Genomic DNA, 18999 nt, shown 5'->3' on the forward strand with positions numbered 1-18999 from the left:
GAATCGTAAAAAATATTATTTTAGCGAGTTTATTATTTTTATCGATTAGTACTTCATTGAGTTTCAAATGTATTATTATTTCACTAAAAAAGATATAGTTTTTTATCTAATTATAATTATTTAAATGATTTAATTGTTAATTTTATGTGTCAATTACAGAAACAAATTTTGATAAAAAAAAATCAAAGTGCTATTTAAGAAAGAGAAAATAATTTAAATTAACGTGTAGCTTCATATGAAAAAAATTGCCCCGTTGCTGCAAAGTAAAATGGTGCTAAACTTCTTCTTTTAAAAAAAAAAAAAAAACTAAAGCAACACAAGTGCTAGTGACAGCAAAAAATGTAGGTACATTTGACAAGCCTGCACACACACTGCCTGATTCTCTGAACAGTGGAATAAGAACAAGAAGAGCAACGACATTCGACGACGGTGCTGGAGGAATTCAGTCATTTATCGACAACAGAACATATGAATTTCCATGGGCGGTTGCTGAATGTTGACATTGTCGTGGCTGATGCTAGAATAATATAAGATCCCGAAAAGGGTCATTCTCTAAGGTTTTAAAGTAACTGGTTCCTTGACATCATATTAGAGTTCAGGCTCGCAGAGTGTGAAGGTTTTTAGAGTAACCGGTTCCTTGAGAGGGTTTTAGAGTAACTGGTTCCTTGACAACTGACTCCTCTTCTTGGCAGAGACATTGATGGCCAGGTTCAGCACAAATGAGCTAATGTGTGCCTGGTGTCTCCGCCGTGATCACGGTAGTGTCTGACTTGTGTCTTGAACTCGAATTAAAATGAAATAATATATATCAGTATACAAGATATCCGTCGCAGATGGTGTAAAAGGCTTTTCAGTTGAGCTAATATCATAAAGAGCTTCTTCTAAAACTTGTTAGTTGTTTTTCCTGGCTGTTAAATTCATTATGTATCGTTTCGAGGAAGCTGAGCATCAGGTCTAATCCATTTTCATCTGAAAGAAGAAATAACCATTTGGTTAAACTAATAATTTGCTTACTCTTGACAAACAACTTTTATGAGAGACTTGAATATCTTTAGAGATCAGATTTCAGACAGCAGCTACAACACATTTTTTGAAATATTACCTAGTCTTGGTATAGTGTGCCCCTCACCATGATGAATCACTACAGGATTTACAAATGATTCTAGGAGTACAGTTCCATATGGTTTCAGGAAATCCGTCTCGCCTGAACGGAAAAAGAGACTTCTTACAGTATCAGTAGAATGCACTAAGCACAGCTAATTTTATACTTTTCTAAAAGAATGTTGAACACTTTTCGACTAATATGCATGATCAACACTTAAGACTAATGTATGCTTAAGATGATATCAGAAGTGAATTGATATGTCTGTGCAAAGGTTTACTAGATTGTGAATTGTGAATTGCTAGTTAAGGCTAAATATAACCTCTGCAGTCCATTTAAACACAGAATCTGCATATTTTTGTTTCTAAATTTCATATTCAGAAAAAGCATTAAGCTTTCGCTGAAGCACGAGAATCGACTTAATTGGAAACACTTAAACTGCTTCACGGATGCTTAAATCTCCGGAACTGCAACTTGCTAGAAGGTTAAATGACCGGTAATGCTTTTCATAAAACTGATTAAAGTTGTTTTTTGATAGTCAACACTGATTGAAATTGAGGACTTATGCTCTTGTGGTTCCATATAAATTGCTATGAACTATTCACAGGTTAAGTCTATAACAGGTGGTATCCTGACTCGTGTCTTTCATTTTCAGAATCCAGTTTATGGGGCCCTAATATACATATATCATGAAAATTCATATATATTTACTTAAAAAATTAGAAATTTTTGGGGCCCTTATGTATCGGGGGCCCTAGGCGCAAATTTTACTCGCCTATCGTCAGGTCCACCCCTACCTGAATCTACTTGCATATATTTCAGTTTAAAGGATCAGAAACATTGACTTTTTCAAGTTTTTTACATCTAGCATCAGCAATGGTGGCTAAATTATCTAGAAATTTCACATTAAACACTCAAAGTATCGAATTGTGCATAAGATAAAGTATCGAATACTAGAACAACAAAGATGTACCTAGAAAATGCAGGGACGGGCAACAAACTGCGTTAGAGAACGCTTTCTCAGCCCAAGCTTCATTCAGTAACCTAGCACCGCTGATTATGATCAAGAACTTCAGTTTTGGTACTTTTGTAAGAGCCAAACCCTACAAACAATTTCGAAAACCATAACTAATCTTCACCTTAAATCAGTGACAACAAAAAGATGGACATCAATGCAAACATATCACACACCTTGGCTTGCAATCCAGCCAATGCAGCTGCTAACATGGATCCCTTAAAATGCGCATCAAACATGTAGTTTTGGTCACAAACTAGATTTTACAAAGAAAATAAATTCCGTGATCTATAAAAAGTAAATGTACCTGCGAAAATCCAAGAAGGCCATCAATAGGTCCGTGCTTAGTTATACACTCTTGAATATACTCAACAGGCTTGTCAAAATCTACATACTCTGTGAATTCCTGCATATTTAAACATAAATAGATGATTTTCATTCTCTCGATAAAAATGTTTGAAGTAACCAGTCCATCATGTTAAGTAACCGGTCCATCTAAGGTGTTAGAGGAAGGTAACATGAATACTCTTCAATAAAATGAGCTCGGATCATATACGATACATAAATTAGTACCTTGTTAGAAGACTGGAACCACTCGTAAAAAGGAGGATCAAAGAATCCTTCAACCTGCGATTTTCCGGTAGACGTAAAAGGAGCATCTGGGAAAACCAGCTCAAGCTGATCAAGAACAGATTTCGGCCATTTTCGAAGCTGAATTTCAAGTATACAACCACTTGTTCTGAACCCATGAAGACACAACAGCTTAAGTTTTCTTTTCTGTTCGATCAAAACTCGGCTGCTCATCGTATCGAATTTTCTCGAATGCTCTGAATTTGCAGATGACTGTGTAGAGAAATCAGAGAGGAATCAGGAATGCATGATCAAGATCAAGATCATGTTTTGACTTAAATAGAAATGTTAGTGTGACTGTTAAAAACAGACAAGTAGGCCTTGTAAATCACCTAGATTGGACCATACTCAATCATGTCATGCGATAAACCCTGCTAGATACGATGGTTTAGTTCGAGATTAAGCCGTCGAAAGTCAACTTTATATTAATCTAAATTCGATTTCAACACAAGTTTAAAAAAACGTGCTAAATAATTAGTATATTTTGTACTACAGTTTAAGCTTAAAACATGGCATATTTTGAATGTAAAACGTTAATGTTACAGCCAAAAAGTAGAATATAATATTTCATATTGTGTTTGTTTACCTGCAATTTTTTTAATTTTTCCGACTTGCACATGTTTATACTCTTATTTTTTATTGCAAGTCATGTGTATACATTATATTTATTATGCTATTAGATTAAAGTATATTAATTATTTACTATAGAAATCTATCAAAACCATAATTATAATACTTATTACAAGTATCATAAAAGTTATTGTAATATTTATAATTTCTAAATTCCAGATTACTTGTAAACTTGTCAATATAAAAAATTTGAATATTCTTATTATTACCAAACAGTGATATTTATCTTTTATTTATTTTTAATTAAAATTATAAATAAAATTAATAATTTCTACGTACTTTATTTTCTCTTCCCCTATTTAATTCTGTACCTAATTCTGCACCAGACCTTATTCTATTTAAATTATAATTAAATAAAAATTTATTTGACCTTACGGTCTACTCCATTAAATATTGGGCCTACGGCCTACCATATTAAATATATAACAATATTATGACGAAAAATGATATTGACATGGCAAATAAATAAAATTGTCCGTAAATATAATTTGGACTCAGTTCGTTTAAATAAAATCAGTTCAATTTCATTAAATTAATTGATCTTGAATATAAAAATAAGTTCGGACGAGTAAACGAGCCGATCCGATTTTTTTCTATCTTTTACTCGGACTCGACTGGTGACTCGACTCGTTTAGTTCAAAATCGGCTCGGACTCGTCTCAAATGAAATTCAAATATATTACAATTAATATATTATTATTATTCACTTAAATAATTTTTTAGTAGATTTCTCTCGTCATAGATTAATAATTTAATTATTTTAGAAATTTTATTTATATATTTAAAATAAACTTTTAGTTTTTTTGTAAAGGAATTATTAAACATTATTATCACGATATATTCATTTTCAATTGTTCATATTTTCATGGCCATCATTAAATCACTTTTTTACATTGACCAAATTTAAGTTATAAATTTTCGGGATTGATGTTTTAAAAAGTAATGTACGATTTCTCAAGTTATGAATATCTTAATAATTTAAAAATAAAATTGAATATGTTCTTAAAATTCAATTTTAGAAATAAAATGATATAAATTAAGAGTGTATAGTGTAAGATTAATACTTGATCTTGATATAACTTCTAAAACTATAAAGTATATATACTTTAAGGTTAATCGAGAAAAATATATGTGTGAACTATTAACGAATAGTTCGATCGTGTTTGCACCTGACTCAATCATGTCGAACTGGTTCGAATTCAGCTCAGCTCGACTGTTTGTGAATAAACTTGTGTTTGGCTCGGTCCGGTTGGTTATAACGAGACAGAATTGAACATCACTTTCTGTTGGGTTATTAAACTCGCTTCGCTCGTTTCAAAATAAATTTCAGTTCGAGTCGTTTAAGACAAATATCGACTAGGCTATGCTGGGTTGCACCTCTAGCAAAAAGTCGTAGGGTCACGTTCGTTTCACAATTTTATAATTACACGAGAACTTGAACTTTGATAAAATTAAGATCTCGTTTGTTTCGTTAATTTTATATTTTCGTTGGGCACTTAAACTTTTTTTGTAAATAAGGTACAATTAGAGGTTCTGTGGTAAATGAAATGTTTGTGTTTATTTTGTTGCTACGTAATTATAGATTACGCAGTTAATGAATTTTTATAACTAGTTAATAATTTTATACTCAGATAATTATGTAACTTGTGGTGATATTAGTAACCAAGTTTTTATGTCACGTGATGATACAAAAATTTTGGAGCTTGAAATTTCTTTATCTAATTTAAAATACTAAAAAATAAACACCATAACTCATTTATAATTCAAAAAAATTCAAGTTTTATTGCTGGTTAGATCGAAATAAATGAGGCCTAAGTTTTTTTTTTGACAAATGCAGAAAGTTTTCATTAAATTGAATATAGTACAGCCGGGACAAACCCTCAACTGTCGATACAATCAGTTGGTAAAACAAATAACATTCTAAAAATAATTAGATAATTTATTTCCTGATCGTTTAACACATAGAATTTAAAAATTCTTGAAGCTAAAAACGAAATAAATGACATCCCAAATAATCCAAATTGCACCAGCATCTCTGCAAATAGCAATATCGCAATTGATCATATCACATAAAAACTATAGTTAACCCAATATTCAGAAACACCAAACGCATAAAATGATATTGGAGAAGCGGCACACATACCGGACACCAACTATAAACATGATGCACCCAACTATTTACGGGCTGGATATCAGAAATGAGGCTTAAGTTAATGCACTGAGAGTTTGGAAACTAACTTTCTATATTTTGCAGTAATTACAAAAACCGTTGAATTTCAATTTTCTCAATCCAATTTACAATACATCAAACAAAACATTATAATTAATTTAATATTTTATTGTTTCAAAAATAGAAACAAGAATATATTTCCTTTAATGGATACAAATTACAAATTATAGACACAAGTCATACAAGACACAAAGCCACACTCGCGTAAGAACCCAGCACAGACAGAACACAAAGCTAATGGCAACTGCAACCCCGCCTTTCTCAACAACCACAAACCCTTCAAAAACCTTAAACCCTAAAACCCTCTCATCCTTCAATTTCAACCAATCAAAACTCTCCATCTTAAAAACATCAACATCCACAAAAATCTATGCATCAACAATGTCAAACCAAGTGTGTCTCGATTCATTGAGTAACAAACAAAGAAGAGAACAAGTAATGGACGCTATTAAATCAATTGGTCTGAGTAATTGCTTGTCTGAAACTAATCTTCACTTGTCTGTTCCTTGTCTGAAATCGAAAACCCGAGGCAAGGTATATATATTCAGTTCCCTATATATATGTGTATTGTGTTATGATGTTATGAAGTTTAATTGTAGCTGCAGTTTCTTCTGATTATAATTTGTCTATGAATTTAAGCTCTGTAACATTTCGATTGTTTCATAGGACTAGATAAGATGACTAGTGCCCGATTTTATTTTATAATGTTATGTTATGTTAATGGTTAGCTTGTTCGATGTTTTAAATTTTAATGAATTTGTTGACTAGTGCCCAATTTTTTTTATAATATTATGGTATGTTAATGGTTAGGTTATTCGAGGTTTTAAATTTTAATGGATTTGTTGTTTATTTCCGTAGAATTAATGATGTCCTAGGAGAGGCTGGGAGTAATGTTTCTCTTAAAATGAAATAGGAAGTTGTCAAAAGTTATTTATGCGACTATTTCAAGGGATTGAGTGTTAGGTTTTGGGCTTATCAGAACTTATGGGTTGTAATTGCCGCCCTTTTTTTCAGAAGAAGCAATACATATCTGAAAAAGATACTTATAAATTTTAAACGCACACAAACAAAAAAAAGGTTTGAAATAGACACAGTTTGTTTTACTTATAATCAGATTTATGTATCAACATTGACCATTAGAGTACAATCTATTAATAGGAAAAAGAATTGTTAAAATAATTTTGCATGATGTGTCAAAATTATAAAATGTAACTTTAGGAAGAAATTAAATGGAAAAAGAATAACAATTAGGACGCTCGGTTCTTTAGAAGGTAGACCATGGTGTGCTTTCACTAGAATATTAAAATGTAAATTTAAAAATAAGCTGCATTTATCTCTGAATATAATAAAGCTTAATTACCTGGAGGAAGGTGAAGACGCTGACCCTGATTGATTTTGCAGGTTCGAGATATATATGATGCGGGAGATTATCTTGTTTTGGTCACAACAGATCGCCAGAGTGCATTTGATAGAGTTCTTGCTTCAATTCCCTTCAAAGGCCAGGTAATGCGATCCCTGATATCCTTTTTTTTGGGATTATGTGTGAATTCTTTCGTCAATAAACACCTAATAAATCAGGTACTCAATGAAGCAAGTTTATGGTGGTTCGGCCAAACTCAACACATAACTGCGAATGCAATAGTATCATCCCCAGATAAGAATGTCACTATTGCAAAAAAATGTTCAGTTTTTCCTGTTGAATTTGTTGGTGAGTACTTTCCATTAATTTCTTATTGTTGATTCCATAGTGATCTTTATATTGTTGTTTGTTTGCTTAAAAGAAATGCATCTTTGCATGTAAACTGCTTTTTACATTCCTTTCGTAGCTCTGATCTTCAATTTTGTAATTTCTTAGTGGTATTTTTTTAAAAGTTCAATTATTATAATGGTTTTGGCACTATATTGTCAACAATAACTGCTATTTAACTTATACGGTTTCAAGTGCAACTGTTTTTGTAGTTCAGAAATATTATGATTTGAATTTTGAAATTTATAATCTTGTGTTTTCTTCTACATTGTTAAAAGATTCAAAAGTTCTCTTACAATTGCTGATCGTATTGTATGTATCATTTGACTCTCAACTATTAGATAAGAACTTAGTAACCAGTTCTATGCTACTATGTACATCTAGACCTAACTGATGTCAATAAAGAGGAACACTTTTTCCATTTTGTAGCAAAAACTAAAACCATCTATTCTGAGGAAATGGCTTGCAAAATGTTAGGCCCGGAGCTATATGTGTAATTCGACTGCTGAAAGGACATGTCAAGACAGTTAAACAAGAGCTAGTTACACAATTTGACTCACTGGGTTGCTGTAGTCTACTACATTGATGTTAGCGTGTACTAGGCTTTTAGTTTTTCTGTAGTATATATAGCCTTGCTGAAGGTTATAATCCTCGTGGCACCAATTTTACAATAGCCATTTCAGCGATGATGTGTGATGATAAACACCTCATCATCTTCTTTATAACTTTCTTAAGCTTTATCCATCAAACCTTCTGGAGTCCGGCATTTAAAAACTAATGATACTATAAAATTAAATTCACGTTTTAATCAGTTACGTGATATATTCTTGTTGCTTCACTTTTTGTAAGCATAATCTTTTTTTCAAATTTTATTGAGCTTCCCACATCAATAATAATCAACACGAAAGTCGAAGTAGTACTCTCGTTAAACTGGAAAAGATGCCTCTGCCCTTTTGCTTTTAAAGTTGGGTACCTCTTCTATTGCTACTTCCTTAGCTGCATGAAGAGAACCCCTTTTACCGGATAAATATAATTTTTTTAATGCATGAGATACCATGTCAGCGAAAATGAGAATTATCTCACTTTCTTATGTACTTATTTTTCTGACTAAGAATTTGTGCTTGGCGAGAACCTGGAAACATGATTAGAAAGAGGAACTTGCTGGTACATCGAATCCATAATGACACGATAGATTCATTTATCACATATTGTTATGTATATTCAAATTATTAACTTCCATATCGTTGTTTTTGTCACTGTACGTGAGCAGTGTCACGTAAGTAATTGTCACGTGCATTTGATATTCACAGTTTTAGAATTTGATGATCTTGGTGTGATTTCATTAAAATTTGAGTTCTTGCATGGTTCATCAAGTTGTCAACAGTTCTGACAGTAGTCACTAAATTGCTGATAATTTGCAGTAAGAGGTTATGTGACTGGAAGTACTGATACCTCGCTATGGACGGTATACAAAAACGGAGTGAGGAATTACTGTGGAAATTTATTACCAGATGGTACACGTCATACTCACAGTGTCTTCATTTGATTATCAACTAATAATAGGATTCTGAACTAACTTTATTTTGAAGTTTAATGGCATATATTCATGTGCAACAGACTTGGTAAAAAGCCAAAGGTTACCAGCAAACATACTTACTCCGACAACTAAAGCTGCAGATCATGATGTGCCCGTTACTCCAGATGAGGTCTGCATATTTAATTGTTGTGTTGCAGTAATTTCTTTCTATTTTCCACTCATTAATGTTATTACTAATCATCATTATAAAAGAACTAAAGAAGTCTTCAGTCTTTATGCGTCTGCCAATATTAAGAAAAACATATTCCACTTGGTTTTAAACTTCTAGGCAAAGGAAATAAAAAAATAACAAGTAGAAAGGTTTGGTTGCAAGGCATGTAATATTTCGTAGATATGTTGTGTATGCACGTGTGTGTACCTAAATGTAAAAACTATCTATATGCCGACCTATGTGCTTCCGTTTAGGGCTTATTATTTTTTACTGTTAAGAGTTTTGTAGGCAACTTTCTCTATTCTGGTGATATAATCGCTGTGCTTCAGATCTTAAATGAGTCGTGTTAGTAGGGTGCACTTCTGTAAATAAATTCAAAGCAATCCCAAAATCCAAATGAGCACATAATATTTATCATCTTTTAGCTTTTCCACCACCAACTACTAGCCACTTCATACAAGTCAAAAGGGTTAGATGAAGCCAATTTTTTTATGACTTGGAATATATGGATATTTAAATGTTTATTAATCTTGTACAGGTTTTTCGTTTTTTGATGCAAACTAATGTATGTTACATATGAGCTTTCTTTCAGATAGTGAAAAGTGGGTTGATGACTCAAGACGAATATGATGAAGCCAGTAGGAAAGCATTAAGCTTGTTTGAATATGGACAGGTTAGCAGTCTTGTTTTTTTTATATTTCTCAATGCAGCTAGTGTAATACTCTAAAGACTTGGAAAGGGCAAACTTTCAGAACATCACATACCAGTATACCACCAGAGTCTTTATAATAAAGGCGTGGAACTTAAGATGGTTATATGGCTGTGTATTCTTCAAATATGGCAGACCTTGTTTACTTTATGTGTTGCGTAGTTACAGTTTAGGAGCATAAGAGTAGGCTTTACTGAAAAAATCTAATGAGCGCGATGTGATAGCTCAAGTGGTTAAGAGTTTATCTCTTGTCGTCCCAAATTCTGGGTTCGATTCTAGCTCAACCTGGAGATTTGTTAGAACGGACACTCAAATTGTAAGACATATAAGCCTAATTAGTCAAAAAAATAAAAAATCTACTTGGTCATGAGTTAGTTCGTTGAGTGGATTTATCATATATAAATATATCATTAAATCTAAACAAAGATTTAAAAATGTGAGTGGGGTCAAATAACCTCTGCCCTTAAACTTAACTGCATCCTATGAAGCATGGACTTGGATACGTCGACACGGGTACGGGGACACAGGATTCACCAATCATTGAAGAGTCTTGGATACGGGACTCGGCAAATTTTATAATAAATAAATAAACATACATATGATAGATATTCATGATAAGATTTGTATATGTAAATTGCTTAACATTTTCAATTATAAATAAAAGGTCATAACAATTAACAAGTAATGAAAGTTTAATTTTTCAAAATAAGTTGAAAACATATAAAAATCCCATTAACATTCTTTTCATCATGTGTAAAAAGAAAACACCCCATTCTTGGTTCATGTAAGTGGAGTATGTATACATAGGGGTTTCAGTTTGTATATATATAGAAATGAAGTATATATATATATATTGGCTGTCTTTAAAGTTGGGTTTAATAGATCTAGTTGGGCTGGGTTTTTTTACCTGGGCGTGGATTTTCTACGAGTTTTACATAATAACAAAAATATGTTTGGCAGTCCAAAATTTATATGAACTTGCATTCTCAGATTGTTGCTTATTATATAAATCTGTAAAATTTGTAATTCATATTAAGGAAATATACTGAAGAATATTCTAGGTTACATTTTTTTTGTTGGGTGAACAGGGTCGAGACCGTAATTGTAAAAGTAAAAGAAAAATTCCTGATATACAGGCACAGTGGACTCCCCTTGCCAAGAGAAAATCTTTTGTAAAATGCACCAAGAGTAAAAGAAATTTACAATTCGTAGAACTTTATAATTGTGAGCTAAAAAGCCTAAGGTATCCTCTGTTAAAAGTTCTCACTAATTCAAGGAAATTAGGAAACAGATCTCCTTATTTAAAACCCACCTATGTAAAAGCATACGTGACACGTCTAAATAAGAGCCCATGATACATTAGGAAGTGCAAAGCAAAAAATAGGATTAATTAGATCAAGCGAAAGTACCAACCAGCTAAGAGTCTCCGTGGGCGACTTGCCAACACATGAGCATCCAACCAAAAAGATAAGCACCAGTCTATAATAAGGGACAAAAGGTCCTATTGTCCACTTCACCAGTCACCACTGTGGCAGCGAGCGAGACTATTCTTTGCTGTATGTGGTTTCCAAATGCAGGGGCAGATGTGCTGATACAGATGCATAAGGTTGCATGGACTTAGATGGAGTGTCTAGTTAAAAATGTGTATATTGAATAGTCTGATACGGGCACCAATTAATTCTTCCTTAGTTCTGTCAATCTTGCCAATATGAGAGAGCTTTTTGGATTATTAGACTTACTTCCTTTCATTGGTAGCAAAGCTATTTGGATTTTAGTATTGTATACTTTCTCAAGTTTTCTCATGTATTTTTAGTGAAGAAAGCACAATCGTCATATTTTTGTCACCTCTATTAATATTGTTACTTGTTGCAGCGGGTGGCTTCAGAACATGGTCTAATTCTGGTAGACACGAAATACGAGTTTGGAAAGAGTAGGGATGGTACAATAATGTTGATTGATGAGGTTGGCTTACTATCTTGCTTTAGCTGTCCTTTGTCTATCTCCTCCCCTCCTGTGCTCATATTCTAGAGCATATAAAAAAATAGATAAGCGAGTTCAATGCTAAGTATACATTTCATGTTCTATATTAGGTTCATACTCCTGACTCGAGCAGATATTGGATTGCTCATTCTTATGAGGAACGCTTCAAGAATGGTCTTGAACCTGAAAATGTTGATAAGGTCTCTTAATATTATATGTGCTCCTCTTTTGTCGATTTTATTGTATTTCTTATTGTGCTTGATTTGATCTTACACTAGAAATGTCAACAACTGTAGGCATATGCCAATTTGTCCCTTCGTGTCAAGTAATATTTGTGTTAAAATCTTGCATACCCTTTTTGATAAATGATCTGTATAGACCTTGTGGCTGTTCTGCGCCTTTTTTTAACATGTTAAATATTAAAATATCAGGAATTTCTGAGGCTGTGGTTCAAGAATAATTGCAATCCCTATGAGGATGAGGTAAGTTTAAAATTGAACTTTTTATTCTTTGTGTATAAGGGTAAAGGGTTGATAAGTTTAATAATTGTTGAAATCATGTCCAGGTTCTTCCTGCTGCACCAGAAGAACTTGTTTCTGAATTGGCTTGGCGGTATGTCTCTTTAGTTTTATAACTTTTGCACATTGAAACACTCTGAAGATTGTGCTTGTTATATAGAAAAGGAAGAAAGCTATTTCTTGCTCATTTTTTTGCCTAGTATTTCTTGCTCATTTTAAATATCATCATCTCTTATTGCAGATACATTTTCTTATTTGAGACGATAACAAAAACGAAATTCCAGATTCACATGACCAAGGTAAATCCAAACGTAGGCCCCCACTTCATTTTTATATCCTGGGTCTAACATTAGTTTTACTCGTGCAGGAACCAATACATGATAGGATCTCTCGAAATGTTTCACAGGCACTGTCTTCTCTACAATAACAGCATCAAAACAAGAACTGCTGACTTTATGTGGCACATGTTGTGATTATATCAGAATGCAACTGATGACGTATTTCTCAGGTGATTAAAGCATTGCGGAATAATCTACAAGGCATCTATTGGTCGTGACGATGAAACTAATTTAAGTGGCAGAAATATTTTGTCAGGATTTATTACTGTGTTAGCCCAATTGGACCAGGAAAGAATAATACATTGGTGTGCTTCTTATGTCCGTTTCTGCAGGAGGGTGTGTATTATTGTACTACTTATGAACGAGGTTTGTTCTTCAGCATTACAAAATATCTGCAGTTTTTTTTTATTTAGTTTTTTTAACTTCTTTTTTTGACTTATATGATACATTATATTAAAACACCCAAGGGATTATGAACATAACCAACCGGACTGAATTTATTGTGTAAATTTTAAGCTCAAAAGACAGTCTATATGCTTAAAATACTAGTAATGTGTTGTTCAACTCACGTCTAAATTACTTGAAGATTAATTAGATTAGGTGTTTGATCAGGTGTTTAATTTTAAATTTTGCTACTACGTGTAGTTTAAGGCTGTCAAATGAAGTTTTTAGTTTTGGTAGGATTGTGAAAGCTGAAACTACTTCAATCCATCGGCATGAATGATAGATTAATGTGCCTCCAATTCCCAATTTTTATATTGTTCTAAAGTGTTTACAGGTATTCCATTGAAACTTATACAGTACTAGCCTTTTGCTAGTTGTTACTATTACTTATTCTTCCGCTATATAACTGTATTTGTAGAACATGTTCTATGTATGTTGCATACTTGCATTCACTTTGCAATTATGAAAGTGACGATAAGGATATGCAAATGAAGCACTGATGCTATAAACATTTGATAATCCTGAATCAGAATCACGAAAAAAGTATTAAATATTGGCGAGTGAAGGATTTGAAGGATTAATATTGATCTTCATTCTCTCTATGTTGCATTGTTGAAATAGTTGTAATTTTGTTTGTTCCAGCTGCATCCTCAAAAGTTTAAAAGCAAGGATATTAAAATTCAATTCTGCATGTACTGTATAAGAGCACCTCCAATGCAGGTCCAATTAGTAATTGGGACAAGTAAAATGGAGATGCTCTAACTGACAAGAGTGTAAGCTCTCGATCAAATCTTGCTCTTAGCATTTTTTTCCATTTTATCCAGCTAAACTTTTCATGCACTCAAATCTCTAATTTCCATCACTCTCGTCTACTTGATCTAGGACAGATTGTTAGAGATATTGATACTGACATCACTTAGTATCATTATGACACATTATTCATTGTATATAAAGATTAAAATCCACCTGTACATAGTTAGTTACATTTTTAAACAACTTTTCCCGCCATCATGATTTGTACATATACATGAACATTTCCTTCTTCTGGAAAGTAACATTTTCATAATATACAGAAATTTTCTCCCTCCCTCCCTCCCTCCCTCCCTCTGTTATTGAATCTCTGTGGTTGTTTACTAAGTTCACATGGTATCAGAGCCACGAAATCAGTGACGATCTACACTTCCGCATTCAAGTTCATCATAGCACCTCAATTGAAATCTTCTGAGAACACTAATGGCAATTTCTTTGTTATGATTCTTGTAGTGTATTCATTCAATTAGGTGTCTTCATTTTCCTTGATTAATATCTTTTACAATTCATGTTCTTGTGATTGTTTACAAACTGAGGTTCATGTTATACATGTAGAATTGATCGTATCTTTAATCAATTGATCACTTTCAGTCTGTGTTTGATCAATTTGATCGTTTCTCATCACTCTTTCAATCTATAGTTTACTCATTGATTACTGTTCGTGTTATCAATCGCTTCGATTTGCTCATAGTTCTCCTTGACAATTTATCAAACATCTTACCTTCGTAACTGTTTATCTTGACCTTCGTAACTGTTTATCTTGATTGATCATTTGTGTGCGTTATTGTTGTCACCGCGATGTCAGAAACTCCTGAACACTCTAATTCTCAACAATCATTCAATAATCATCATGATTCTACATCTCAAGATAATCCTTTTTATCTTCAATCTTCGGATAGTCCAGGGATGAAACTTGTAAGTGATCCATTCGATGGTAGTGGTTTTGGTAACTGGAGACGTTCTATGACAATTGCATTATCTGCTCGCAATAAGCTAGGGTTTGTTGATGGTACTTTACCAAAACCAGCCATCAACAGTACTTCATTCAAGAGTTGGTCAAGATGCAATGATATGGTCATATCCTGGATTCTTGGTGCATTGTCAAAATCCATTGGAAGGAGTGTGATTTATGCAGATTCTGCACATCAAATTTGGCTAGAACTGGAAGAACGATATGGTGTCTCGAACGGAACACAACTATTTGGCCTTCACAAGGAATTGAATGAACTGTCTCAGGGAAGCAACAACATTGCTGATTACTTTACCAAGCTGAAAATGCTATGGGATGGCATTGATTCTCTCACTCTCATATACTTGTGGCTGCAAGTGTGGTGCATCTCAGAAGCTATCTAAATTCCAACAAGATCAAAGAGTTATTCAATTTATGATGGGTCTCAATGACACATATTCAATCATGAGAGGTTCTATTCTGATGAGGTCTCCTTTACCTACTGTTAGTCAAGCATACAGTCTCATTTTGCAAGAAGAGTCACAAAGAGAAATTCATTCAGGAGGACACTTTAGTGCTGATTCTGCCTCATTAAATGCTAGTACTTATAAGCATCAACAATCACATCAATCTGGTGTTTCATTCCATAAGAAGTTTGCTGGTGATTCAAGGAAAGTTACTCTTCAGTGCAATTATTGCAAGAAGCCAGGCCATTCAATTGACAAATGCTACAAATTGCATGGCTTCCCACCTGATTTCAAATTTACAAAATCCAAGAGATTTGCTGCACAAGTTGAAGTCCCAGAAACATTGGTTGCTGATCAGTCTTCAAACACTGGGATTCTTAACCAAAACACTCAATATGCTAATATCAATTCTGGAGGATCTGGAGGTCTCACACCAGAAATGTATGCTCAATTAATGAGTTTCTTTAAGAACTCTCAGCCTTCAGACACTACTCCAACTTCTGCTAATTTTGCTGGTAACTCTGTTTCTACTGCTTGTCTATCTACTACTGTCAACTATAACTGGATAATAGATAGTGGAGCAAGTGACCATATGTGCGCCTATAAAACTCTTTTTTCAACTATGAAACCTCTTCTTCATCCTTTGACTGTTTCCTTACCAAATGGTCATATTATAAACATTTTTTTCATTGGTACTATTTCATTAACTCCTAACATCATTCTTCAAGATGTACTTTATGTGCCACATTTTAAACTCAATTTGTTATCCGTGCATAAGTTCATTGAACAGTTTCAATGTACCATCAACTTTACTCATTCTGGTTGTTTTATGCAGGGCTCTTCTCTGAAGATGCCACTGGCAATTGGTAAGCTTCAGAAGGGCCTCTACATTTTGCCTCATCCACATGCTTTCATGTCTACCAACTCTTCCTCAGCCATGTCTAGTCAAAATGATGTTCATGTTAATCTTTGTAATAAGGATAACTCTGTTTTACTCTGGCATACTAGATTAGGGCATTTACCCTTTTCGAAGTTGCAAACTCTGTCTCAAAATCTGCTGATAAACAAATTCTGATGACTTGTGATATTTGTGCTAAAGCAAGGAAACACAAACTCCCTTTTCCACATAGTACAATTCATACAACTAAGTGTTTTCAATTGATTCATGTTGATATTTGGGGACCATATCCTGTCCAGACTTATAATAAATATAAGTATTTCCTTACCATAGTTGATGACTTCTCTCGGGTAACATGGACTCATTTGCTTAATTCTAAGAGCAATGCTTTCAATTTTATCAAATACTTTGTTGCTATGGTTAGTACTCAATTTTCTGCTAAAGTACAAACTATCAGAAGTGACAATGCCTTAGAATTAGGTTTAAGTCATGATGCCACTAATTTCTCTCTTTCTCAAGGCATTATTCACCAAACATCTTGTGCTTACACTCCACAACAAAATGGTGTTGTGGAGAGAAAACACAAATGTGGAGAGAAAACACAAACATCTCCTAGAAACATCAAGAGCCTTATTATTCCAATCTAATCTACCTATCAAATATTGGGGGGATTGTGTGCTAACTTCTACATATTTGATCAATAGATTTCCTTCTAAACTTTTACATGGTTTGTCCCCTTATGAAATCTTATTTGGCAGTAAACCTTCCTATACTCATCTCAAGCCTTTTGGCTGTCTCGGCTACATTTCTACTGTTAGTATACACAGATCTAAACTTTCTCCTAGAGCATCCCCTTGCATTTTCTTAGGATACCCAAATGGGAAGAAAGCTTACAAATTCCTTAACATTGAAACTAATACAATTCAGATTTCTAGAGATGCTACATTTCATGAGCATATTTTCCCTTTTATTTCCAGTTCTTCTACATTCATTCCTTTATCTGTTCTTGATTCACCTAATTCACACTTTACATCTGATACTGTTTCGTCTCCATCTACACCTCAAACAGTACCTTTCTTTCCTGTTAATGATACATCATTCAGTCAGAATTATACCATTTCATCTGTTAATGATGAACAGACTGTTCAGATTACCCCACCACAACCTCTTCAGGCTATTACCACTGTTAGAAAATCATCCAGAAATACTAAACTACTCACTTACTTACAGGATTATGTTCATCCCTATTCCACACATTGTTCGAATGCTATATGTGCTTGCACTTGAACTTCATTATGTGCACAGACTGATGTGGTGGGTTCTTTCCCTACTGTCTCATGTCATAATGCTTCACAAATTACTTCATCCCCAATTCCTGAACCTACATCTTATGAAGAAGCCATTTTATATCCAGAATGGCAAAAGGCCATTGCTGCAGAATTTGCTGCTTTAGAAGCAAATAATACCTGGGAATTAGTTCCATTACCCACTGGAAAGAAAGCTATTTCTTCAAAATGGGTTTTCAAAATCAAACATAATTCTGATGGTTCTATAAAAAGGTACAAGGCTCGTCTTGTTGTTAAAGGATTTACGCAAAAACCTGGTATAGATTATACAGAAACTTTCTCTCCAGTTGTCAAGTTAACCACTATTAGAACTCTTGTCGTTGTTGCTGTCAAAAAGGGTTGGCATATGTCTCAATTGGACGTTAATAATGCATTTTTACATGGAGATTTACATGAGGACATATACATGAAGTTACCACCTGGTTTACCCAATTCTGATCTGTTGCTGGTTTGCAAGTTAATTAAGTCCCTTTATGGTTTAAAACAGGCCTCTAGAGAATGGCACTAAAAACTCAGCATTGCATTATTTTCCAGAGGTTACCGTACCTCTAAGAATGACTCTTCTCTGTTTTACAAAAGCAATGGTACTTCAATTTTGTTTTTAGTTGTTTATGTCGATGACATTCTTGTTGTTGGTAATGATCTCTCTGAGGTTCAATCTATCAAGCAATATTTAGATTCTACATTCAAAATCAAGGACTTAGGACCTCTGCACTATTTTTTGGGATTAAAATTTAACCATGTACCCAATGTAGTGGTTGTGTCTCAAAGGAAGTTTACTGTTGATCTTCTTGGTACATTTGCTGCACCCGATTCCACACCAGTTATCAGCCCTCTAGATCTCAATGTCAAACTGCTTCACAATACTGGTTCTCCATTATCAGATCCTTCGCTTTACAGGAGACTTGTGGGAAAATTAAATTTTCTTACTAATACTCGACCAGATTTATCTTTCTCGGTTCAACACTTGAGTCAGTTTATGTCAGACCCTCGACAACCCCACTGGGATGCTGCTCTCCATGTTCTTCGGTATCTTAAAAATGATCCAGCAAGGGGCTTGTTATTAAACAATTCTCCTGCCTTTGATATTGAAGCATATTGTGATGCTGATCGGGCTGCGTGTCCACAAACTAGAAGATCAGTTTCAGGGTTTGTAATTTTACTTGGCGGTAGTTTAATCTCCTGGAAATCCAAGAAACAAAATACTGTTTCTTTATCATCTGCAGAATCTGAATATCGTTCCCTTAGAAGAATAACCGCTGAACTTGCCTGGCTTTCAAGATTATTGAGTGATTTTGCAGTTCCTGATATTATTCCTATTCCGGTTAAGTGTGACAGTCAGGCAGCTATATACATAGCAAAGAATCCTGTCTTTCATGAACGAACTAAGCATATTGATCTTGATTGTCATTTTGTTAGAGAAAAACTAAGCTCTGGTT

The 18999-nt window shown here is 33.7% G+C and overlaps 3 protein-coding genes across 7 annotated transcripts; 2 read left to right on the forward strand and 1 right to left on the reverse strand.

Moving 5' to 3' along the window:
- Positions 1–232: 232 nt before the first annotated feature.
- LOC141710499 (uncharacterized) lies at positions 233–3056 on the reverse strand. Of its 2 annotated transcripts, XM_074513063.1 has the most exons (6): positions 2691–3056; positions 2425–2523; positions 2294–2335; positions 2076–2205; positions 1103–1204; positions 233–969 (listed from the first exon to the last, which is right to left on the reverse strand). In XM_074513063.1, exons 1-6 carry the CDS (start codon positions 2919–2921, stop codon positions 866–868), a joined length of 708 nt encoding a protein of 235 aa, XP_074369164.1. In that variant the 5' UTR covers positions 2922–3056; the 3' UTR covers positions 233–865. The 2 variants fall into 2 exon arrangements, with proteins under 2 accessions (XP_074369164.1, XP_074369166.1); XM_074513065.1 differs by lacking the exon at positions 1103–1204.
- A 2717-nt stretch (positions 3057–5773) lies between these two features.
- Positions 5774–13054, forward strand: LOC141711353 (phosphoribosylaminoimidazole-succinocarboxamide synthase, chloroplastic). 3 transcript variants are annotated; one of them, XR_012571317.1, is made up of 13 exons: positions 5774–6140; positions 7008–7109; positions 7185–7314; positions 8775–8867; positions 8971–9059; positions 9694–9774; positions 11683–11772; positions 11901–11990; positions 12222–12272; positions 12356–12402; positions 12550–12607; positions 12676–12816; positions 12889–13054. XR_012571317.1 is itself a non-coding variant. In XM_074513752.1 (12 exons), the coding sequence occupies exons 1-12, from the start codon at positions 5844–5846 to the stop codon at positions 12733–12735; spliced, it is 1188 nt and encodes a 395-aa protein (XP_074369853.1). In that variant the 5' UTR covers positions 5774–5843; the 3' UTR covers positions 12736–13054. The 3 variants fall into 3 exon arrangements, 1 of the variants encoding a protein (XP_074369853.1); XR_012571318.1 differs by having other exon boundaries at positions 12903–13054; XM_074513752.1 differs by having other exon boundaries at positions 12676–13054.
- Positions 12890–16441, forward strand: LOC141711352 (uncharacterized). 2 transcript variants are annotated; one of them, XM_074513751.1, is made up of 3 exons: positions 12890–13012; positions 13733–15831; positions 16152–16441. In XM_074513751.1, the coding sequence occupies exons 2-3, from the start codon at positions 15186–15188 to the stop codon at positions 16184–16186; spliced, it is 681 nt and encodes a 226-aa protein (XP_074369852.1). In that variant the 5' UTR covers positions 12890–13012; positions 13733–15185; the 3' UTR covers positions 16187–16441. The 2 variants fall into 2 exon arrangements, with proteins under 2 accessions (XP_074369852.1, XP_074369851.1); XM_074513750.1 differs by having other exon boundaries at positions 13733–16441.
- The last annotated feature ends 2558 nt before the right edge of the window (positions 16442–18999 follow it).

Source organism: Apium graveolens, chromosome 3 (genome assembly GCF_009905375.1).
Source record: "Apium graveolens cultivar Ventura chromosome 3, ASM990537v1, whole genome shotgun sequence".
Classification (NCBI taxonomy): domain Eukaryota; kingdom Viridiplantae; phylum Streptophyta; class Magnoliopsida; order Apiales; family Apiaceae; genus Apium; species Apium graveolens.

Bases quoted from the DNA above. Each gene is read 5' to 3' on its own strand.
- LOC141710499 (XM_074513063.1), bottom strand. From the start codon at position 2,921: ATGAGCAGCCGAGTTTTGATCGAACAGAAAAGAAAACTTAAGCTGTTG. The intron at 2,524-2,690 runs GTACTAATTTAT...TTAAATATGCAG, and splicing joins GGTTCCAGTCTTCTAACAAG to GAATTCACAGAGTATGTAGA. The intron at 1,205-2,075 runs GTACATCTTTGT...TTTTCCGTTCAG, and splicing joins CCCGTCCCTGCATTTTCTAG to GCGAGACGGATTTCCTGAAA.
- LOC141711353 (XM_074513752.1), top strand. From the start codon at position 5,844: ATGGCAACTGCAACCCCGCCTTTCTCAACAACCACAAACCCTTCAAAA. The intron at 6,141-7,007 runs GTATATATATTC...TTGATTTTGCAG, and splicing joins AATCGAAAACCCGAGGCAAG to GTTCGAGATATATATGATGC. The intron at 7,315-8,774 runs GTGAGTACTTTC...GATAATTTGCAG, and splicing joins TTTTCCTGTTGAATTTGTTG to TAAGAGGTTATGTGACTGGA.
- LOC141711352 (XM_074513750.1), top strand. From the start codon at position 15,186: ATGGCATTGATTCTCTCACTCTCATATACTTGTGGCTGCAAGTGTGGT.